At 47.2% G+C, this 24933-nt stretch overlaps 1 protein-coding gene across 1 annotated transcript in view; it reads right to left on the bottom strand.

Annotated features, from left to right (window-relative positions):
* Nucleotides 1–24360, bottom strand: part of LOC144162546 (pikachurin-like) — a 59542-nt gene extending 35182 nt beyond the window's left edge. Inside the window, exons 1-6 of the mRNA XM_077693130.1 lie at nt 24163–24360; nt 17883–18220; nt 13192–13333; nt 11710–11911; nt 7360–7504; nt 4300–4492 (exon numbers count right to left, since the gene is read on the bottom strand). Coding sequence (XP_077549256.1) covers nt 4300–4492; nt 7360–7504; nt 11710–11911; nt 13192–13333; nt 17883–18220; nt 24163–24253 — 1111 coding nt within the window. The 5' untranslated portion in view covers nt 24254–24360. The remainder of the gene's footprint in view (nt 1–4299; nt 4493–7359; nt 7505–11709; nt 11912–13191; nt 13334–17882; nt 18221–24162) is intronic.
* Nucleotides 24361–24933: the final 573 nt, after the last annotated feature.

Here is a 24933-nt window from a genome sequence, read left to right as displayed (position 1 = left end):
AGGTCAGGTTGCGTTAAAGGTTCAGTAATGTCTGACGTGCCCGTTCTTGTTTTGGGTATTTTTCGTCAAACTGCAAAAACCAGCCGTGCTGTTCTCGTCTGAACGTCCCGACGTTTGTTATACTCAACAAGAGAAGACATCAAAAGAAACAGTATCACGAAGGTTACGGTCCAACCAAACCGCCTGCTTCTCAAAACACTTTCGCTAAAGAAGAAAAAAATGGTGTTTTTTAAACTCGGTTGCGAATCATAAACAATAAATAAACACTGGTTGAACGCACACGCGAAGACAAGCAAAGCAGGCGTCGCTCTTCTCTAGGGAAACATTACGGTACGGTCCAGTGCGTTTTGTTAACGTTCGGGAACGTGTCGTCGACATCTGGCGGTGCCTGCGTGCGTCTAGATAGATCTTGCCAGCCATCAAAAAAATTCTTGCTCTCACGCACGTCATAAACAGCAACAACAACAATAAAGGCAACAAGATGTACCCAACCGAGAAGCCCTTTGCAGATGCCGCTCTCGCTTTAAGCAGGAGCACCAGAAGACCCAGGGAAGCGTGCAAAAGCGTTTCGCGTGGATAAGCAATGTCTTTGTTTAATGCTCGTAAGCTGCTCCTCGTAGGCCTTTGCGAGACTCTTGGCAATGCTGAGGAAAAATGCGCTTGGAATTAAGTAAAGTGCGCTGAAAGTTGAATCTCAGTGAACCTTTTGCATTGGAATTATTGTGCGCATTATTACCGGTTTCTGAAATCCGCTACGCATGGTGCTTCCTTTTAATTTGGTCCTTAATACATCTTCATGTTTGCAGGTTATAAGAGCTTCAGTAATTTATCATAGCTTTTGTTTCCTTGCTGTCGTCATGCATACCTACAGGAAAGTTCCAAGGGCACTGATGACTCTGGTGGTGACTTAAAGTATTAAAGCTAACCTCTACATGCCTCGCGGATGGCGACCGTTCCGTGACAAAAACTCACTGCAGGAAACCCAACTCCACACAATAGGTTTCACGAAAGGATGACGATGATCAGCGAAGGCACATCAACCGCCTCAAGAAAAAAAATGCTTCCCGTGGTCTAAATCGAACCTGCCTCCCTCGCGTTACGAAACGGAAGTCTATCCGATTGCGTCTTTCCGAAAAGCGATTGCGCTATTCCGACAGGGTCGAAGTGGTTTGGGTTTAAAGGGGCCCTGCAACGCTTTTTTCAACTTTTTTCGAAATCTTGAGCGCTTGCAGAACGTAGTCAACCAACACATTCAGTACATAGATTAGGGGGTCACAATGTACCTCGGCCAAAAATTATTGGTATATATGCCCATCAGATAACTTAGAAACTTGCACAAAAGATTTTTCTTTCTTTCCTGGTCTGGGTGTTCTTCGACCGCTGGTATTATGTCATTACAGTGGTGTAGCGGCTATTGGAGGGCTTTTTTTTCAGTTGCCGCAATGAACGCATTGCATAGCCAGTTTTAAAAAAGCCACAAAGGAAAGCAGACACGGAAGGCAGATAGTTCTGCCGCGACGAGCAAATCACGCAGTGCCGCTCCGTGCTACCGATAACTGTAGCGTTCGCAATGCTTCGTGACGCGAAGGAAAGAGTGAAAGCGTTTATCGCAAGTGTTGCAAACGTCCTTTAAAGCGATGCGTTTTTAATTTCCCTGAGAGCGACCGCACCGTCACCAAAACTCTGTGAACCCCAGCAAACCCAACGACACAGCAGCAGGAATTTCCCACGATAAAGCTGAGTGTTTCAACCATCCTTGTGGTTAGACGAAGGGGCGTTAGTCTTTTCCTTGGTCACAATAAAATTTAGAAATGATGGATTTAGCCAAAAAAAAACTAGTTCTGTAAGTAAAGTACTCTGTGTGGAGCGTTATATATTCAGAGCATTTCGGCCGAGGGAGATTGAAAAGGAAACTAGGCGTCACTGAACGTATCATTGCTGTGATAACCATGTCCGCCAGATAAGAATGGTACCGATGTTTTCAGGGAGCACTACTTTCGACTAAGCTTCAAACGCCAACAAACTAAAATGCAGTCGAATCAAACGAAGCTGATGGCTAGGATAAAATAGACTTCTGTTCATTTGTACGGTAAAGCAAAATTGTGGAATTGTGGGGCATCGCAAGGCAGAAAGTAGTAGTAGGGGGCTGGCGGCTTTGTTGTGATGATAACGGTCCATTCGTCTTCTCGTACGTGTTAAAAGCATTAGTAGGATTTTCTTTTGAACGCCCTCCTCCGGCTGCATTGTCCTGTGCGAATCCTGGTAATCCGATTATCATATATTTGTGTAATACCCAAAGACACGTGCAATAAAAGCCACACATTAAGGTAGCGTTCTGTTGTATGTTCCGCGTAAATGCATTAAAAATTCCTTCAGACTGAAAACATACCCGAAACCCAGTGCCACATCATGTTGAAGCTTCTCATTTTTTTCTCAAATATGTAAAGCTGTAAGCTGTGGAACTGTCTCTATCACAGTCTTACATCGTTTTTGTTGGAGCGTCGTCATTGGAATCGTTCGGCAAGGCAATGTAATTCACAAATCTAACCTTCACTGCATGATGATGATGATGATTGCTGTTGGTTTCCCCTTTGTAGCGGGGTGATGACGTGTCATCTTACCAAAAAGGACTAATATACCTATGTTTTATACTCTTCGTTTATTACTAGCGCTGCTCAGGCACAAACACTTATTCGGCACAAACTACTTTTTTTCCTGTTACAGGTGGCAACTGTCCTAGGCAATATTCCCCTCTGCTTTTCGTCCACCAACATTCCAAAACTTCTTTTCGTCACCTCGGCAGCCTTAAAGTTAACTTCCTCTGTGCTACCCTTAAATCGTAGGGCTTCTGAAAGCCGAATATTTCCCTCGTGTAGGTTTGGATTGATACCCTCGCATTCTAACACTATGTGCCGCACAGTTTCTGTTTCGTCTCCGCAGACCACGCATACCCCGTCATTTTGTGAATACTTCCCCACAAAGCTCTTAGTTCGCAAGCAACCTGCTCTAGCCTCAAAAAGCAAAGGACTTCCGTGGGAATTATCGTAGACATTTTCCTTTTTGATGTCCGATTTCTCAGCCTTGTGCATCTCTAATGACGTTTTAGCTTCCATTTTTTCTCTCCATACATCAGTTTGTCTTCCTTAACTACTGCCTTCCTTAATCAGTCTTCCTTAACTACTGCCTGTCCACGCTTTTCAAATATAGGTACCTAAACACCTCATCATGCATCATCATGCAAAAAAGCATCATGCAGGTGGGCTTAACCACAACACTCCAGAACGACAAATCAGCGTAACCAAATGTGCCAGCATGGCAAATTACGAGTTGAAGCATGCGATTGAAGTATATATCGGTGCTGGGAGAACAACGCGAAGAGTGAATGTGAGGTTGTGAACTTATCTGTCGCTTTTACCTCAAACAACGTTTTTAAAACTGCCAGCGGTGCACGAAAGAGGGTGCCAAGTGGCCAAGTTACGCTCAAGGAGACGTTTTTCTATCCCAGACCCCAACATAGATGCTTGACGCTGGCTTTTTAGCTAGATGGGCAGTTTAAAGGGACAGACAACTGATTTTTTTTAGTATACGCTAGCTATCCCAAATGAAAGGCCGTCACTTGAAGCACCTCGAACCGAAGCCACTTTTTCTGATGGGCCCCTACAACGTTTCAAGGCAGAGTTTTTATACGTCGAAGCCTGAAGTACGCTGCCATATCGAATGTTGGAAACCATGGCAGTGAACCGTGCGGCAGCATACCATTAACTATAAGCGAGATCAAAAGGGGTGTTTAAAGACTTGTTTCCCGCTAATGCACCACTGACGCACTCAGGAAGGTTCCGTAAGGAGCCAACAGTTTCGAAGCTAGAACCTGCTTCCTCATGGCTCCATCACCGAAAGGGCTTCTAGCTGTGAAACGTTTTCCTCCAAACCGAAAAAAAGCTGAAGCAGTAATAAAACGGAGCCTTAATTATTCATTTATGGAGTTTTGAATCAAGCATTCAAACTGACGTAGATGCTAGTTTACGCACGGTAGTGTCACATTTAGACACTAAAGGGCGCCACCCTTCATTCTTCTAAAAGTTCAGTGTCAGATAAAAAATATTCCCGCCAATTTATTTCGAAAATTCGTTGTGGTTACTCCACTATACAAAACGCCGGCTTTCATATGACCTAAAGGACATGTACTCCACAAAAATATGGTTTGTTTCTATTTAGGGCTTTGGAACTAAAACTCATATACAAGAGCGAGCATAGCGTGACAGGTCAACACACATATAGGTCACCACGCGGCGTACGTACCTACGTCCAAACCCTCGACGGCGTCGCCCCGCAGCGTTGTTGAGCGAAAGTCGTAGCGGCGACCGTTGATCTCAAGATGGCGCACGCAGCCGACGAGGCCTTCCCTCGTTCCCAGCCTGCCAGCAGCCAGGCTCGCATTGGGCGAACCCCCGAGGTAGACGTTCAGCCGCAGGGTTATCCTCGAGAACAGACCCTGGGCCGAGGTTATGGTTCAGGGGACGTCAGTAATCCAACAGAGATGTCTGACGTTGGAAATAGGTGCGCAAAACTTTCATAAAAACAGGAAAACAGTAGGCATTGTGTTTTGTTCCGTAAAAAACAGTACTTTGCTCATCTCATTACAGCCGCCTTGGTGAAGCCCTTTCTACGAAGCGCAGATATCAGAAGTCATCAGCCTTATCCGTGAAAAACACAGTCTACAACCGATGCCATGAAGTTCACTACCTAAACAAATTCTGAAGAACTTCCTGTATTGAAACCAGACAGTACACTCCTTGAATTATCATGACGGCGTTTCTTTCTGAATACATATGTTTATAAGACGTCATAAGTTTATTAGAGTTTTCTGTTTCACTGTTTCAACATATAAACTTAAGAATTTAATTAGTGGTTGCAATCATTTCATGCTGTTGAAGTTACGAATGAGAGGATTCGGCTGAAGAAAGACAAAATAATATAAATTTCACATAATTCTTGTGTTAGTTAATCATTGCGCACAACGTAATCGGTCTTATTTTATCTTCATACGAAGTTTCTGGAGGCGGCTTCTAGACAGCATATTTCGCCATAGAACAGGGGTTACGAAAAAAAGAGCGTCGCTCCCGGCCAGAATACATAAACCAACCAGTGTCAGCCCGCCGTAATCGGTGCACTCGTCCTCAGCTTCCAAGACGGCAGTACCACGCGGATGACTACCGTTTGAAGACTCACGCGGTATCGCTTTCGGTTCGCACACACAAAGGCAGGTAAAGTGATGTTGAGGTTTGGGCCAAACTCGTCTCCGTTACTCTATTTTCTAACAATATGAATTTCTTTGCCGGAAGAAGCTTCTTTCGCTGTCGTTCTGTTCCGAGTAGCGGGTGATCTGAATTGGTATACCAACCAGGAATACCTTTATCATTACAGTGGTACTGTGATGCCTAAAATACCTGGCTCGACCGTTCCCCAACATGTACACTCATGGACAAATGAAACGCTATGACGAAAATATGAACCTGAACACACAAATAGCGTGATTTCTTCCCATGCATGTTTAATTGACACTTGGGTTAGTTACAGTAAAAAAGTTACAAAATGTGGCTTTCCAAATACAGTAGAATCCCGATAAACGGAAATCGCTTAAACGGAATTGCCGCTTAATGGGAACTTTAGCCTTTAAGTGGGTTGGTTTTTATTCAGGTAATGTAAAAAACCTCTCGGTAATCGGAACTAAAATTTCCGCTTCAACGTGTAAAGGGAACCAGAAATGGAACTTCTTGTGAGACCAATTGGCATGCGAATCAGCTTTTTACGTAAAGGTTCCGGTTGTTCCGTTTTTGTTTTGTTTTTTCTCAATGATCTTTAGCCTCGTTGGCCTCGTAAGCCTCGTATCGTGAGCGGTCAGCCGTGTTAGCGCAACGAATGCAACATCACATTTATTGTTCCAGTCGTTCGGTCTCGATTCAAGGTTACAGGGCTCAGGTCCTGCCGCCTCGTTCGTGCCATCGCGGTGCTATTCTCGCTTCTTTACCGCGTTGCCGTCTTCTAGATTCGGTGGCTCGTAAGCACTCGCGAAGTTGAGGCCTCTAGCCTCCCTGGAAATGCAGTTGCAAGGCCTCATTTTGTAGTGCACAGCGACTCATTGTTGCCACCCGCCGCGCTGACTCAGTGGCTAAGGCGTTGCGCTGCTGAACACGAGGTCGCGTGTTCCATTCCCTGCCGCGGCGGCCGCTTTCCTGATGGAGGCGAAAAGCAAAAACGCCCGTGTGTACGAGATTTCGGCGCACGTTAAAGATCCCCAGGTGGTCAAAATTAATCCGGAGCCCTCCACTACGGTGCGCCTCATCTTCTGTGTTGCGTCGGCGCGTTAAACCCTACAATCAATCAATCAAACTCATTGTGGCCAAATAAACTTTGTGAATGCTGAGCCTAAACCTTGTGTAGTTTTCTTGCTTTCTGAATTACTATCAGCTGCATTACCTTCTAATGCTTAGAGTTCCAAGTAATGGTATTAAGAGTGTGTAGGCACATAAATTTGCACTTTCACACATCTATCTCAGTAAACAGAACTCCTGTTAAACGAAGCTAATTTTTGCGGTCCCTTGAAGTTCCGTGCATCGAACGTCTACTGTATACCAATAGTGCGCCAATATTGAGCCTCAATGAACAGTATTTTTCAATTAAGCGTGTCCTGGTTTATATTTTCGTGTCCGCATTTCATTTTCCATGACTAAGAGATCAGCCGAGTATGTGCATTGGGACTCAATCTTCGTGTGCTTTAAATTATTTGACCAGAAAAAAAAACCGCAAAAGGCTGAAGCAATGCCGGAGTATCTGCTGTGCTTTCTCATGTCCCCAGAAAAGAGTCCTGTCACTCATGAGCCACGTTCAACGCATACGTTAGGTGACGTGTGACGTTCCATGCCTCACGTGACAGGGAGACAGACGCGAGCCCACCAGAAGCCGCAGGCGCTGACGCCGCGTCACTTCTTTCGAAGCCATACGGAAAATTAGCAGTGGCTTAGGTCGACTACGCCATGGTATACGTAGCGTGAGCTAAGGTTCAGCTGGTTATTCTTAGCTTTCCTGGTTGTCTAGGATTAGCTTATTATCATGCTTTCTGCTGCTAAAATGATTTTTAATCCAATCCAATCCGATCCAGTTTAATCCAATTCAATCCAATCCAATCCAATTTATTCCAATCAAATGGAATCCATTCACGGTGGCGGCGGCTTTGACACACCAGCTGTGCGCCGTGAGACGCATACTGCTCCTCGCGCATGCGCAGCACGGCTCTCCAGGTGCCATGCAAAACTGCTCATCCTCGGCCAGTGTAGCTCACGCTACAAACTCTTCACCCACCTTTGAACGCCCCTGAACCTGATGACCGCTGTTGAGCTGCATCCAGGCGTCCCAACGGTCCCTGTACACTGTCAGTGTGTTCCACGCATTCAACAGGACGGGCTGGTCACTCCGCAGTGTTCCTTGACCCATGCCACAGTCGAACCTGGGGACCAAAGTAAAAATGTGATTGATCCCTCTTTCAGTGGAATCGGTAAAACACGAAAGTGAGGTGTGCCTCCACAGGATGACTTGAATGTTATTCCGCATCGATATGAGCGTACACATCGCTATTTAAATTTCGTCGGAATGGCACCGTCTAACTTATCAACATTAGACACTGGATTGCACGCGCCGGAGCACTGCGTAAACCCGCGTGAACTCTCACGCACTCGCAAACCATGCGAACGAAACCGAATGGGTTGCCAGCGGATCATTTGGTGAACTCACGGTCCGCTGCAGCGAAAGAGCATGATTTGCGGGGCTGTCTTGTGGGTGTGCTTGGCGAGCGACAAGCTGCTGGCGCGCCGCTTTCGCAAATGTGCAAACACTGCGGCCCTGCTCCGTGTAGTGTACGGCAGACGGTTGCGTTGCGACGAGCTCAGCTGGCGCCGACTGTCGGCCCTCATTAGCATCGTGATGCACTAATTCGCTTCATCTCTGTTAGACGCCAGCACCATCGAAATAGATATGGCTATAGGAAGGATATATGGCGCATTCATACGGCTGCCTGCGCTTAAGCTCGGAGCGAAGTCGGTAAAGTGCCTGGAACCTCCCGTTGCGGCAGCGGAACACCCGTGTGGAATCCTGGCGCAGCGGCGTTTTTCTGCGATGTCATTTCCGTGACAGATATGGTGGCAGTCATTTCTTGGTGGACCCCGGCATAAAACACTTTCTTTTTTAATATTAATACACCCATACTATCGTATAGGAAGCACCCAACAATAGTCGGGAACCCGTTCTAGGCCACATCGGGCACACATACTATTGCTTCGTGCTGTCTTGGATTCACATCGGGTCCAACGGCGGTGCTTAGATCTGTTTACCGTCCTGCAGAATCGGCGTGTGATGTTGTTACCGAGCATCACATCTTCGGGTGGTGAAGCACGTGGTGTAGCGTCATACGTCCCTATCGTGGCCGTGGTGTGGCCGATGGTTCATTGAACGCCGCAGAGCCACGTACCGCGGCAGCAAATCTGTAGGTGCGCCTGCAAAGCAGATTTGCATGGCCTCGTTGCAACACTGGGCATCCTCGATTTACCAGTCCTGGACGGTCCGCGGGCAGTCCGAGGACTTCGTTCGGACCGGAGGTCCCATAGGAATACATGAGAAAATCGAGCACCGGATCGCGTCTCGTGCAGTCCGCGGACGATCCGGGACTGATAATCGAGGAGGCCCACTATGCGTCGGCATATGTTCCCCCCGTTGTCACTGCTTTTGATCTTTACCAGTGCCATGTCCAGGAATAATTTGACGCAGGAAGTAGTGGGAAACATGGGAAACGCAGTAAAAAAAGCTCAAGAAGGAGACGAAAGAAAGAAAAACCGAAACAAGAGTAACGAATAAACAAACTCGGCGTGCGATGGGCGCCCTTTACATAAACTTATTGTTCTTTCACTTTTGTGGATTGATTGATTGATTGATTGATTGATTGATTGATTGATTGATTGATTGATTGATTGATTGATTGATTGATTGATTGATTGATTGATTGATTGATTGATTGACTGACTGATTGATTGATTGATTGATTGTAAGCTTTAACGCTCCAGCATATCGCAAATGATGAGGCGCGCCGTAGTGGAGGGCTCCGGACTAATTTTGACCACCTGCGGATCCTTACCGTGCGCCGAAATCTCATGCACACGGGCGTTTTTGCTTTCCGCCCCCATTAGAAAAGCGGCTTCCGCGACCGGGAATCGACCCCGCGTCTTCGTGCTCAGCACCTTCACTTTTGTTCCTACAGAGAAGGTAGGCCAGCTTTCACCAGTATCTTTCGTGTCCATGTTGCATTAAAAAATAATAGAAAATGCATTAGTGGATTCTTATAAATATGTTAGCATGGCGTTTCTAAAAGGGACCCTGCAACACTTTTTTTCAACTTTTTAAAACTATTAAATGCTTGGAGAAAGTAGTGAACCATTACGACCAGTACTTAGATTAGCGGGTCGCGAAGTGCCTCAGCCAACATTACGAGTCTATATATATGTCGATCAGATAACCTTGAAACTTGCTCAAAAATGTTTATCTATTTTGCGGCCTTGGGGTTATTCGAGTTGTCGGATTACGTCATTACAGCGATGTAGGTGCTAATAGGCGGCTTTCTTTCACTTGCAGAGCACGAGGTCGCGGGTTCAATTCCGGGCCGCGTCGGCCGCTTTTCTGATGCAGGCGAAAAGCAAAAACGCCCGTATGTACGAGATTTCCGCGCACGTTAAAGATCCAGGTGGTCAAATCAATCCGGAGCCCTCCACTACGGTGCGCCTCATCAACTGCGTTGCGTCGGCGCGTTAAGACCTACAATCAAATCAAATCGGTATCTGATGCAACAATCAAATCCCTCAGTGCCACTCCGTGCTGCCCATAACCATAGCTTTTACAGTGCTTCGGGACGCGATAAAAAGAGTGAAAGCGTTTTCGGAAGTGTTGCAAAGTCCTTTGAAGGTTCGTAAGTGAATATTATTGATGTTGCATTGTGTTTTCAGGCGTCGGTGAGTAGGTTGTTACGTACAGAGAAACTTTTGAAGCTTTATGAGAGGCTTTGAGAAAATTTCCGAGCTTTATGTTTTACCGTACACTTTGCTCACCAAAAGATTTATCCCACACCATTTCCACATCGGCGTGTGCTCCGCGAACTTCAGCATCGGGGCGACACGCAAGCCTTGCTCTTGCTTCAGAAGCCGACAACTCAACTTTTGTCAGGATCTTCATCATCGTCATCATCATCAGCATCCTATCTACGCCCACTGCAGGGAAAATGCCTCTCCAATTAATCTGCAATTATACCGGTCCTGTGTAACTGCCACCAATTCATCCCCGCAAACTTCTTGATCTCACCTGCCCATATAACTTTCTGCCGCCCGCTGCAACGCTTGCGTTCTCTGGGGATCCACTCTGTTACCCTTAAGGACCAGCGGTTATCTTGCCTTCGCATTACATGCCCTGCCCACGTCCATTTCTTCTTCTTAATTTCTACTAATATGTCCTTAACACACGTTTGTTTCCTGACCCACTCCACTCTCTTCTTGTCCCCAAATGTTACACCTATCATCTTCCGTTCCATTGCTCGCTGAGTCGTCCTCAATTTAAGTTGAACCCTCTTAGTGAGCCTCCAAGTTGCTGCCCCGTAGGTGAGTACCGGTAAGATGCAGCTGCCATACACTTTCTTCTTCAGGGACAATGGTAGGCTGCCATTCATAATCAGATAATTCCTCCCGTATTCACTCCACCCCATTCTTATCCTTCTAATTATCTCTGCCTCATGGTTGGGTAGAAAGCTGAATCCTTACACATGCAAACAAATACTCGAACACCACTGCCGCCGCTGTCACCTCGACCTGATGCAGCCTCGAACAACTGTGCCACCTGAGGCGCGAACGCTGCGCCACCACAGCCAACGTCGCCTCTGACAACCTAACTATAGTAACGGTGTGCCCGAGCAGGTCTTGATGTAAACCGCCTCAGCGAGTGCTCTCTGGTTCTCTGTACTTTCATCGTTTTGTGTCCGCTTACGGACGGCGAATGTTTTTGCGGACACGCCCAATCTAGTAACAACGCAATAAACAAGCAGAACTCACCGACAATTACGACAGCCTCTAATGCGGTAACTGAGCCCGGCTTATTAAGTGTTTTGATTTAGCAATAAATTGAGGCAAAGAATTTGAGAAGGACATGCACATGTGTCCAATTACAGACAACTTAGAAACATTCTCACCGCACGTACAGCCTTTGTCAAAAATTTGTGGCCGACGGCGACCGTGGCCGGAGCAGGCGCGCGGCCGAGCGGAGGCACTGTGCTTGCCGTTATCGGCTGGTAACGCGGTTAAAGAGAGTGAGGGAGCCTACGCACTTCCTGTCACACTATGGCTGGCGTGATAAGTGCAGCGGGGCCGGTTTCTCAGAGCAGGCGCACTTCGCTTCAGCGCAGGCACATTGCGCCGCACTTGTCGCGACGAACACACTACAAGAGCAAGAGCAAAAGTTCCCCTCGCTCTCTTTTGCCGCGAAACCACCCGAAAGCGGCAAGCGCAGCGCCCCTGCTCGTCCGCTCGCCTGCTCCGGCCACGGTTGCCGTGGCCCACAAATTTTCGGCAAAGGCTGTACGGTTTGCGGGCAAGCAACCATTAGCTCCTGCCGTCATTTGCCACTCACCTGAACTCGACGAAGCCCTTGGCGAGCAAGATGGCGAAATAGTCCCCCTGTAGCTCAGGCGACTCCCCCGAGTACAGCAGCAGGGCGTCGTGCGTCTCCGGCCGAAACTGTAGCGTGATCTGCATCGACTTGTGCGCGTCCCGCAACGTCGGAAGCGCCAGGTACGAGGAACCCGAGAACCTCGGACGCCGCAGGTCCACCTCTGCGCATGCGCGGGGATGGCTTATGAGTGTACCATCACTGTAATACGTTTTTTGTCAGTTTCTTTTTCGGAAACGGCTAGACATCAGCCGGCAGTACAGATTCAGTGAGTGAGAACAATAATGTAGCTTCCGTCGAGGTTGTCATAAAGTAAAATACCCCTTGTCTAAATGGGTTTTGATCGCAGTTGGGGCGATTTGTAAACAGAGTTATAGATTCGTGTTCCAAAGTTTTTTTCTCTCCAACCACAGGGTCCCACGGAAAGCCCCTAATCATGCATAAGCTGCTTGAATTTACCGCCATTATGCTATATGTATTCAAGTTAACTACATGCCTGCAACATGCCTTACATTGACAATGGCTCTGGACAGAATGACCAAAGCACCGAAGTCGACAACAAGTTGCAAGCTAACCGTAAAAACTGACCAAAAAAGGAATTGGTGTTATTCCGCGTGATGCGTTAGCCGTACAGAACTCGGTGTTTTCGCAGTTGCAACGCATTAGGGAGGTCGCACTGTATCCGAGTGCAGTCACGATTCCTTAGTTGTTTAGCGGAACAGTACTACCAAAGTCCTTTTGAAGGGCTATGGTATTACTAAAGAGCTCCGTTAAGTGAGAATGAAAGTGAGAACATTTCCCCATGCCTGAAGGCTCTAACATAGATTGTTGGATAGCCTCCAAAAGCGTATCTCGCTAGGCATCACTAAACTTCCGTGTATGACTGCAGGTGCGATAATTGTCTTAATAATCATCGTGCAAAGCTGGACGCAAAAGAGCACGAACAAACTAAGCGAAAGGTAATATTTTACGCCCAACGACAACAACGCACGACCATTTCTAATTAAATGCTGCAAGGCAATTTTTAATTCGGGATGCAACAAGATACAAGTACTCAACAGGACAAATTGTCACAGAAACGCTGCTAGTTGCAAATTCTAGAGTGTCGAACGCTCAAAGTATGCGGCGACCAAAAACACCCACACTGAATATGTATCGGTATCTGCGGCAATGCATCCTGACATTTTATAGACATATTACCTGAAGTGTTGCCTCGTATGTGGTAATTGAAATGGCTGGCTGAAAAAAAGGAATAACGGCCCCTGATCCCCCACTTAGCTACCTAAACGTGTTGCAAATAGAAACCATGTTTGAGTGCGTATGCAGCGCAGGGAAATAGGCACCTTATTGATAGAATGAGGATACACGCGTTAGTTTGCGGTTAACGGACACTGCAAATAGAGTTCACTTCTGAGACGCTCTTGATACAATTCCGACACGCACCCTGGTCGCAGAAGGCACCGGTGTAGCCAAGAGCGCAGGCGCAGCGAACGCTGCCAGTGCGTTCGTCCTGGACGCACCGTCCGGTCCTTGAACATGACAGCTGCTCGCACGGCGAAGAGGCGGCCAGGGATAGAACCGGCTCCTGCAGGACAACCAACGAGGTCTGTATGTTACAGCTCCTCCCGAGCATTACGCTTCTTCGAAATGTTTGAACCATTACTCGTACTTCATTCATTCACAATGAACTGTGTAAGACAACAAGAAATGTCGCTCATTTAAGCAGAAGCATAATAGAACACTTAGATTCTAAATAGAACACTTTGATTCTAAATCGTAGGTAGCAAGCAATGAAGGGTATTCGTGACAAGATTGCTCAAAGACAACTCCTCTATAAACAGCAAAAGGAAAGATAACACGCTTTCAAAACGGACTTAAGATGAACTTCACCACCATCTCTTTATCTTTAGTTTTATTCATGGTACAATCCGGAGTTCTAGTACTTTACATCGCAACGAATTCCCCTGTGTTCTCCTAAAATGGCATCCTCCCCTCCCGCCCCCCGCCTGCCACAGCCCCCAGTTCAGGCTTCAGTGTAAATAAATAAATAATGAATGAATGAATGAATGAATGAATGAATGAATGAATGAATGAATGAATGAATGAATGAATGAATGAATGAATACACTTTCGTCGAAACACGTGGGGTGGAGAAGGTGAGAAGTAAGTTTTGATCTAAAACACAGATAGTAGTGTCAGTACACGAACGATTTGTTTTATTATCAGCAGCAATCGACGCCAACTTTTAAACGCACAAAAAAAACGCGCATCTGACTACGTTTACCACAGTAGCCCCACCGAGGGGGAGTTTCGGCATATATCGATTTCTGCCATGGAATATTTGCCGATCTGAGGCCATCCCAGGCTCATTCGTGCACCCTAGGCATGGCGTGTTCCACGTCGACACATAGAACGTCATTTCATGTGACTGTCTGCGGAATACTAAATGCGGCAATAACATCGTTCTTTTCGGCGTTGCTGCGTGGAGTGACGAAACGCAGAGATTTCTGTGAAATCAAACAGCGTCGAATTTTTCGTAAATGGCTGCGTTATCTTGTGTACAGATAGCCGTGTTGATGTGGAGTCCAAATAAAATACCTAACGTATTTTTTTGCGTTGTGGACGATGTCCCCTCTTTATCCAGTATGATCCTTACAGCAACATTTCCCTGTGTGTCGCCGTTAGGCACTTCCGCAATCGCACATAGACATAACGACGTAAAATAGGCAGCAAAAGTGGTCTCCCGCTGCTCAAATGGCTCCACGAATTGCGCCGTTAAACTTGTTTGTTTGCGATTGAAGAGTTTGTGCTTTGCGGACACGGCGCCGATTTCCCCAATTTGGTTTTCCACAGGGCGCTTCCATTACCTTCATGTTTTTACGGGCATACCTAGCAAGTAACTGCTTAGAAGCTGAAGTCTTTCCGACGGTTCCTTCCATCGAAATCTGTAAGCCGCAGCGTAGAACCCTCGTTTTGAAGTTTGTTGCAAGCATTCACGAGAAAACATTAACCCGTGGGAGGAATGAACTCCGAACGATTCGGAGCAGGCTCTCGCTAAATAGAACTCGCCCTTGTGCCTGTAAAGCATGCAGTTTCGCAAGCAAGAAGGCTAACCGGTGACGCCAAACCAGAGGTTACGAGCAAAAACTTTGGCCTTTACAGTGTTTTGCGAAAAGCTCCGCGAATAACCACAAAAGCACAGAAAAAGTCGACGCGGCTGCAGACGACTGCGCTCGTCTAGACTTTTTCCCTCCTGCTGTGGTTATTTCGCGTGCAAGTATCCATCATGAACGTGTATCAGCAGTCTAGTGGAGTGCAATCGCTCTTTTTAGTGAAGTGCACACGTTATGAAAGACCCCCCCCCCCCTTCCTCCCTATAACGTCTACTGCTTACCACGCATTCATATCTCCTTCTCAGACCTCTGCTTTTCACTAGTGAACGAGCAGTTTAATGATTCTACTACTACTACTACTACTACTACTACTACTACTACTACTACTACTACTACTACTACTACTACTACTATGTCCTTCATAAAAAAACTCGAAAGACACCATGTGAACGAAGCAGTTGCAAATGCGGAACCGTTAACACCTGATCACATTTCTATGGAACGTACTAATTCATGACTCACGGGCTAAAAAAGCATCGTTTCCTATACAAAAAATTTTACAGATGCATGAAAATGTTCCTAACGGCCGAGTTATCTTCTTTTAGACATCTGTCATTACTTTAGTGAAATAAAAGTAAACAAGACACACATTTTGGTTTATCGATTTTTCACTAGATCGCGCTGGCTGTGTAACAAGCGAGGGTTTCAATTTTTTTTATTTCGATACAGAAGCGACGTATTTCCAAAATAAGCAAACTAGGCCGTTTGGAGCCTTTTCATGGATCTGCTAAACTTTTCGTATAGGGGCACGATGGATTTTAAGCACGTGCGTCATAAAATAGTGTCTCATAGGAGTGTTATCAGGTGAGTCCCCCTTAATGTCCATTTGAACGCCACCACTTCTGCGCTGCGGGAAGTCGTGGCTGTTGCACCACTGGGCGAGGTATGTGGGGCGCATGCGCGATTGCCGCCGGACACCACGCTAACATGCAGCCGTACTCTCGGCTGTCCGCGTGGGCTTGCCTAGGAGAGCGGATCTTTACTTGTGTTTTTTTTATAATTCGAACGAAACTTGTGCTATGAAACGCTTCAAGCTGACGTTGCCTGGCAGCGCTGTCATTCGCTTGCGTTTTCGCTAAAGCGACTGAAGCTCGCGCGATGGAACGCTTCGGCGGTTCCTCGGTTGCGGACGCCGACGCTGTATTTCTCGTTCCAATGGGGAACTGAATATTCGCGCAGTAGAAACAACCAACAATGTCAACGATGATGACGACCATTGTCATCGTGGTGATGAGGAGATGAGGTGGCCCACTGTGCAGAGAAGCGTTTGGAAGCACTCGTTCCTGACGTGTGGCAACATAAACGCTACAAAAAAAATGTTGCCGGTTTCCAGGCCGATATCGTGTAAGAGTTGACGGCTGAAAATTGAAGTTATGACAATAATGTGAAACAGCGCGCAGACTACGATTACGAAAGACGAGACTCCACGCAACGGTACTGTCTGTGCACTTTTTCCACTAAAAGATAGCGCACTGACCGGCCCGCACTATTCTCGGTTAAAGTTATCACTTCTGCTGTAAAATAAGCTAGCAATGTTTGCAGCTTTACGGTTTCGGTGAACTAGTTATCATCGCTCCTCCTTGAATATCACGCGGTCTCACGGAGAAAAACGGCAGTTCTTTTGCTGCCCATTGTGTATTTAGGTGTTTATACAAATGCCAAATTTCTTTAATAATACAGTTCCCTCATTAATTTTACGATTGTATCCCTAGCAACAGTAGTATTGCTGTAGGCGTGGTTGGTTTCCAACCAGTCCAACGGTAAAGCCGAACAATTAATCGAGCAACACGCGGAAGCCCGCGCAACAATTCAGACCTTGCGGACAAAAAAAAAAAAAAACTCATTTACCTGAATGCTTTATTTTTTTAGGGACGAAGGCCCTTAGGGGCTCGGGCAGTAGGCGTCTCATGTCGTCGTCGTCATTTTCATCCCATTTAGTTACGGTACTAAAACACTGGGACACTCGTTTACGCCTCAGGCTAGGAAGCTTCGTGCTTTAAAGACACAAGACTTTTACAGCAAAGTTGTACCCCCCCCCCCACGGTTGGACCTCCGTTGGCAAAAACGCCAAGGCTTCAAGAACACACCTATTGACTCCATGCTTCGCTCTTCCCCAGGTTTCACGTTAGCGGAGATGGCCCCAGATTTTTTTATCTGACGCTCACCACTAGAAGCCTTTTAGTTTGAATTCTCTAAAAAAATGCGCTGCGCTTCGGGACGGAGGATGGCAATCGCGTTGTTGAAGGCGCCAAAGGTAAGTAGGTCACAACAGGTATCGAACCAACATAACAAAACCAGACACCTCATTTTGGTTCATCTTTATCACCCAGCAATTTTTTCTTCAGCGCCACCGAAGCACGAAACAAATGAAGTCGTCCGTTTCTGATCGGTCGTGAAGAAGTACCGATTTTTATCTTCAAGCAGTCATTCGTTACTTCAAGGAAGAATGACACTGTTGCTGAGCGACCGAAGTTGCGTCTCCAGTTCCAAATCTGCTACGTTCATTCATTCTTTTTGTGGCTAAGCCCCTTAGTGGCTGGGGCTGTTGGCGTCCTCTGTCGTCGTCGTCTTAGCCGTAATCGTCGTCTCATGTAGTCACGGTACTAAAACACCAGGAAACTCGTTTACGCCTCGTGCTGGAGTGTAACGCGTTCTAAAAAAACACCGGGACATTCGTTTACGCCTCGCGCTGGAGTGCTTCGTGCTTCAAAGACACGAAACGTTTACAGCCAAGCTGTATACTTCTACCTCCCAATTGTTTAAGATCCGTTGGCAAAACGCAAAGGAGCCAGGAATACACTTATATGCATGCTTCGCCCCTCCCCAGGTTTCACGTGAGTGGAGATGTCCCGGGATTTTTTTTTCATTCTTCCACATCAGCCTTAGTTTGGCATAAAGATGGTGAAATAAACGTGTTCAACAACAACAACGCCGACCAGCAACCCCGTCTCCGATGCTCACATCGCTCGTCGTGGCAACCGTAGTCATAGCGATGGTGTTGAGCGGCTCGTAGCGACTTGCAACGCCTCCGCCGCTCCCGCTGTCAGTGCCCTGTCCTCGACGCCTCCTCTGTCCGTCAGACGACCGCGCGTCCGACCACACGTCCCGCCACGGTCGGCCAGGCTCCCAGGCCGACCCTGGACCGTCCTGCTGCCAGCCGTCCCCTGGTTCATGCGAGGCCCGCTTGCGTCCTGCCGACCGCGTGTTCTGGCCACCACCGTGGCGCTGTTGTTGCTGCTGCTGCTGTAAGAGGTCTGCTTCCTCTCCAAGAATGGCGTCCACGTTGTTGTTCTCGTACTCTGCAACCATAAGCAAGGGAGAACAGACCTGTGACCAACCCCATGAGCAGGAGTGGGAAAAGATTGCCCCTTTGGGAGTTCATCGCTTAGTTTACTGCGTCGCTTCGTGTGGATGCTGTACACGGCAAAGCTGGCTAAGTTGGGCTGTTGCTTCGTTCCCTGTCTCATGCTTCGTAGCCTATCGGTAATCTATTCCGGCTTCATTGAACAATTTCACCGTTGTAGATGCGCGGCCTGGCCATTCACGTCTACATTACGCCACAATATCCTGCATTCGACACCTCGCTAACAGCGTTGTGTGGAAGATATGCTATTTACTGTTGCACTTATCCTTTCTTTTCCTTTCATTTACGCTTCTTCTACATACTGAAGAAATTCTCAGAAGCGACCTCCGTACCAGACACGTTGGCATTCCCACAATGGAAATGAGGTTGGCCGGGCCCTTTGAAGGAACCTTTTTTAGATTGTGCACTTAGGACACCTTGTCTGCGGATAGCTCTGGTGCATCCACAAGGAGCGGACGTGCTTTAAATACTCATTTTAAGCTATGCCGTAGCACGAGCCAGGGACTCCTTCAATGCAAGTGGTTTCGATACAAACGGCTTATGGACGGGTCGAAAAGTTCTAGTTGAGCTTAAAGTTGAGCTTTTTGAAAAGTCTTAGCGTAAGTGTGGCACTTCCCGTACTACACGTGGCTAAAGTAGCTTCTTAGCAGTGTTGTACACGCCCCTCTAAAACAGTAACGAAAGCTCGTTCCTCGTTCCTTCCCAATTTTCAAACGAGTTCCCGTTACAATTTTCTTTATTGCGAATGGAACGCGTTCCAGTTCCACTTCGAACATTGGAACATTCGAACATTACGTTACATTTTTTTTTTATTAAAGTATGGTGTCGGATAATCACGAGGAGAAATAAAGTGTGAAATTTTAAACTCACGCCGAACTACGTATATTTTACGAATAGGAACACCGCCGGCAGCAGATTATCAGGAGATAAAAAGAATTCAAACAAAAGCTGCTAGATGGGTGTAGCATGCTTCTCCATGTAAGGGAGCCCCGGAGAAACTCCAGGCATGTCTAACTGCGATTTTGGTGCTCGTCTGTTATGCCTGCAACACATATGGCACTTTCCACTTAGGTCTTACAAATTCGCATTAAGGTTACTGCGCTTGAGATGGGCAAATATTAATTTACATGCAGGAACATAATTGAATTTCTAGCATAGAAAACTGTGTCGAAAGGAACAATACATAGTCGTTTTATGAATGATTATTGCAATATTGCAGGTTATTTAAAATGCCTTACAGGGCCTGTGCAGGGAATTGAGTAAGGGGGTTACAAAAGTGAAGCTGTGCGGATCATACAGCACAAAATTTGCGAATAACAAAATACAACAAAACAAGTAATGGCTACAAGGCTCACAATAAAAGTTCAAGTCAAGAAAAAGAAGAAAAATAAAACTCAGCAGCGTAGTCACACATGAAATCTACGCGCAAAAATTGCAAATTATATCGAGCACAATCAGGGTAGTAGATAAAGTAAACAACCAAAAAAAGAAATGGGAAGAGAAATGGTTAGAAATACGCACAAGGGAAAAGCACAGGAAATAACGCGGAGCATAATCACGTGCGTAAAAAACATTTACACTATAAAAAAATCAAAGCACAGGTTGAAACCGACCAACTAAAGTAACTCTGAACGCTGGCCGTCCACGTTCCGGCGGCCTCTCTCAGGTATTGTCCATATGGCACGCGACGAAATTATGCCCAACAATGACGAAATTCCTGTCCTTTGTCAACACGACGCGTGCAATACAAACGGTCCTGGTACTCCCACTGACCATTCCCGTCGACCCACAGACCGCGCGGTGACGAACTGCATGCGTGCATTGTAACTTCAAGCAGTACAGCATCCCGAGACACTGCGGTGCGCCCAGCCCTATTCATTGCCGGTCGAATGAGCTCACAGCGAGCGCAACTCCCCTGTCGTCACCCCACGCCAGACAGTTTCGGGCCATTTTCACCCATCTATCCCACCCCCTCAAAACCTCATTGCATAGCATAGCAACGCAACCGCGCTTCGCCCGCACTAATGTGGTAATTACTACTGACAATATACGGATACGGTGGTTTACGATGGAACCTGCAGTGCCCTTTGGGCTTAGACAACCTTTCCCCGGCAGGGAACGATTCTGTCGGCCAAACGCGCATCCTGGCCTTTCCAGAGAAACGATGAAAGGTGAAAAGCATTCTCGCGGCTGCGATATTCAGCCGTCGAACGCCGCGTAAGCTCCGCCCCCATGAAAGCAAGCACAAGCTGCGGCCCGTTGCGGGGTTAGTCTTCTGCCTTTGACTTTCGAGAAAGCACGTACCTCTGAGGGGCCCGAGCAAACTGGCCAGCTTGTAGGACGAGAAACATAGTAGCGACTTATGAATTTTTGTACTCGAGACTCGGCATCAAAAATAGCGAAATCCTAGCAATGTAACGTTTGCAGAAGGAATGCCATTCCTGCCGTTCTTTCATAAACCTAACGAGTTACCGTTACAGTTCCACCGACCCTTAATGGAACGGTGGCGTTCCTCCGTTCCTCTAAAAAGGAACTAGTTCCAGGAACGCCGCTCCTTGGAAAGCCGTTCCGTACAACACTGCTTCTCAGCTATAGCTGCGCAGCGAGCAATTGCGCGTGCCCAACGAGCTTATAGATCTACCTGATGTGTTGATTTATGCACATTATTTTCCTAATGAGGTGAGTCTAGCATAAACCGTTAGACGGTGATGGCGAAAAGTACAAGAGAAATTCACACTTAAGTCTTCGCTGTAAAGAAAGCGACCTAAATAACAGTACCCACATACATGGCCAGCCCCCAACTTGAATGGGAACGCTTCAGATCCGAGAGGTGTAGCACCATCAATCAGCAAGATCGATTACCGAGAAGAAGCTGGCGAGGTTTATAAATAACCAGGTGTGACCCCTTTCGTAAACGCGTGGCGTTACGAGGACGCGTTGTCAGCATATGTGCTGTTTGCGCGTCTGGAGCATGGTACGCATAACTTGTGCCTATAAGAAACTACAGTTTTTTTTTTTTGCTTAGGGAATTAATGTCAGTAGAAGACTGAAGTGAGTCCCTGTAGCCTTACTTTGGATATATGGATTGCTTATAAATTTCTACCCCTCCTCCCCCTACCTCCGATCCTTGTTTCAGCTCCTTGCTTATCAACTCACACGTGAAGCACGACAAGTAAAAGAAAGCTAGCATGAGGGTAAAAATGGACAACTGTTCGTTTCTAAAATTCCTTCTAAAAAATCGTGAAACTGTTTAGGCTGGAGAGAAATGGTTGTGCTTCATCCACCTGCCCACCCCTCCCTGCCCCTTCGTCCACCCTCTTTGGTTTGAACGTCACATTATTTTTTTACTGCGAAGTAGTCTACTCCACCCCCAGTTTTCATTCCGGTCAAGGCGCTTTACTCGGCGCAACTCCAGCACGTTACCGGCAAGTTAAGAACGCCTTTGTTGCGCGACTTGGCATCCCTGTTGTAAGCCAGGGCCCAAAAAGATGCTTCTAAGAGATTTGGGTGGACACTGGCAAGGCCAGAGAAAGCTCAGCCATGGTACACTCAAGTTCATCGCGAGGACATGCGCAGAGAACGTACTTCAGGTCCTCGCGAACACTACAGGCCGGGTACAGAAGTGAGGGAGCCTGGCGAAGTTTTAAAAATGCTTAGTGTAAGCCACATTGAGCCTGGTTCGATGCAGGACAGCTTCATCTCGCTTGCACAGATCGTTTGGCATCCGAAATCGGCACTCTTTGTCTACTGTGTGCAACGGCACATAGGGCTTATTGGGGTCAATTCACAGCAAACGCTGAGTACCCTTGGCAACCCAGTGTCCCCAAACTGCCAATAGCATTAAAACGGTACAAACTAAAAAAATGGCTGCGCCTTAGCTTAGGTCACCTTGGATATGCAAAGCAATAGCTTGGCTTGGTCTGGTTGAGGCTTGGTTTCACTTGGTTAGCCTTTGATGTAGCTATATTGCCTACCACGGCTCAAAGCCATGCGGTCCCATGCAACGCTCACAGAAATAGGCCCGCCTCGCTTTCATTCGCGGCGAACGTGGTGTTCCTCTTCGCCGGGCGCAAGATGAGTCATGTAGCCCGAGAGGACACAGCGGCGCATGCGTGGGAGGCGGCGAGGTCGGTCGGCTGCCGATCACCTGAGCGCCCGTAGCCGCACGCCCCTCAGCTGATCAGTTGAGCAGAACGACTTAAAACGGGGCTTGTGAGCAGCGCCGAAGGCGGGCCCGGCGAATCACGCGATGCGCTTCAAGGGGTGTGTCGCAGGGGGTGTGCCTGAGTTCGAAGGTGAAATTCCGCATCCGCCGCGAAACCGCTGGACGAAAGCAGTAAGGCTTTGCTTTAAAAGGACGCTACTAATTCCCCGTGAACGGTTTCATGGATATTGCAACCCCTGCAAGCTGAGATACCGTACGAAATGGAATATTTCTCGCTTGGATAGCACAAATGGCTAATACGCATAGCTGGCCACGTACTAGGGTAAGTACAAAACGTACGCGCAGAGCTTTAGTGAAGTAATAGCTGTGGACGTTTTAAGTGTTGACTCTATGAACAGTTTTCAATGAGGTTTTCGTTGATCGTGAACACCTTTAAAATTCAATAGTATAATTCAATACCTGCTGTCTGCTGTTACCTCCTTGCACTAATGCCGTTTCTTACACGTTAAATTAGCTAGGCCTGAGAATTCTAACTGCACTGTTCCCCTTCTACATACATTATAATTACGACGTGCGCACGCAACGTAACTAGGCTAACCAAATTATTGAATCAAAATATAATCTAATATTTCTATTATTGAAAATTGAATTAAAATATTTCTATTACAAAATAATTTCTGGAGCAGAGGAGCAAGCCAGAGGCAGTGGCTCATTGTTTTGCTTCGCACATGCGGGCCGTTTTGTTTCAGCTGAGCTGGACCACATTGTTACCGAATCGTACAGCCGAAGCTTCTGAAGCTAACTTTTGGTGTCGCGCACAAATACAATAAATCCTCTCTATAACGAAATCGCTTTAATCAACCGTTCGTCTCATTGGAACTGTTTCATGGTGGCCAATGCAGGGCGTTGAGAGCTAATCATTCCCGCTTCCAACGACGTATCGCTTACAGCGAACCCAATTTCCTCCAGATCCCCGTTTTGTAGCGTAAGCTACACTGGCCGAGGTTGAGCAGTTTCGTGTGGACCCTGAAGGGCCGTGCTTCGCAAGCGCGAGGAGCATTGGATTGGACTGGATTGGATTGGGTTGGATTAAATAGAATTGTACTGCGTTGGATTGAAAATTCAATCGAATTGGTGTACGGGTGTATAGATAATTGGCACTGCACATTCGCCGGTCTGCGCATTCCAGAGGAGTGACGTCATTGCCGCGCCAGACGCACTGGTGCCGGCACGTGCCCCGCTGTGCGCCTCCGTTGCGCAGTAGCCAAGTCTGACACTGCACCGGAGCCGCTTGATAGCCGTTTCGCGTGGCTCCTGGAGAGCCGTGCTGCGTCCGCGAGGAGCAGTGAGTGGACTGGACTGGAGTGGCGTGGACAGGACTGGACTGAACTGGAAACGATTGTATTGGACTGGATTGGACTAGAAAGGACTGCACTGGGCTGAACTGGATTGGATTGGATTGGATTGCTGAACCTTAGCTCATGCTACGTATATTCTGGCAAAGCCGAGCTATGCTAATTTTTAACAATTTTTAAGAATTTTAACAAGTCTAATTTTTAGCAAAGCATTCCTGTGGACGTTGAACGAAGTCAGTTTTCTGTCTCCAGAACTTCGGTATAATGCGGGGTTTATTGTTCTGTCCACGTCCCTGTTTCATTGAGGAACAGTGCTAACAATGGATCGCATAATTGTGTCAATTAGTGGTTTCTCACCTGCCCTCTCAGAGCTCGGGTCGATGCGGGAGGAGCGCACCTGGCCGCCGACCGAGTCCACGGAGTTGCCGTGGATCCTCCGCCGGACCATGGGGGGCTGCCTGGCGTAGCCGCCCGTCGTCCGCTGTTTGACGTCACTGGCGGCCACGGTGGGAGACTCCCCTTTGTGCCGGTTCTCGGGCTCCGGTTCGCCTTGTTCCAGGGCTGCGAGAAAAGAGCGTTGAAAATGTCACGTCCACCGTGGTTTCAGAGAGCGGCTCGTGGGGAACTGAAACAGTTGTGTTCGTTCGGATACGCCAAATGTATTTGCAACAAGCTATACTCTTATGACACGTGTCATTCCGATTGGCTGACCACTTGGCATCGGAAAGGTTCTGTGGTGGTGAGCCACCTCGAAGTGTCACGGGCATACTTAATCACGTGACCTAATTGATCGTCCTTCTCCATCCGTGTTTTCTGCAGCAAACGTTCGCTTAGAAACAAACCCATTTATGGCTCGTTTATAATATCTGAAAGCCGCATAATAAAACCAGCGGTAGTGTAATCTAAGGTTTAACGAAATCTCGTCTGGTCGGGTAAAAGACACATAGTTGAAAAAAACTTGTGATCGTCGAACAAAGGTTTATTTAAAAAGGTAAAAAAACGTGTCGGCTTCCATACGGGAGCCTTGTTCAGTGTTTTTATTTTTTCAACTACGATGACGTAGTGTAATTTAAGAATACAAATTTCGCCTTTGGGCCTCTTGGCCCGCTTCTCTGCAGCGATTTTATA

Source organism: Haemaphysalis longicornis, unplaced genomic scaffold, assembly GCF_048455015.1.
Source record: "Haemaphysalis longicornis isolate Haplotype H1 unplaced genomic scaffold, Haemaphysalis longicornis Haplotype H1 scaffold_12, whole genome shotgun sequence".
NCBI classification, from domain to species: domain Eukaryota; kingdom Metazoa; phylum Arthropoda; class Arachnida; order Ixodida; family Ixodidae; genus Haemaphysalis; species Haemaphysalis longicornis.
Note: the sequence above shows the minus strand (reverse complement) of the source record. Positions and strands in the feature narration are given on the sequence as shown.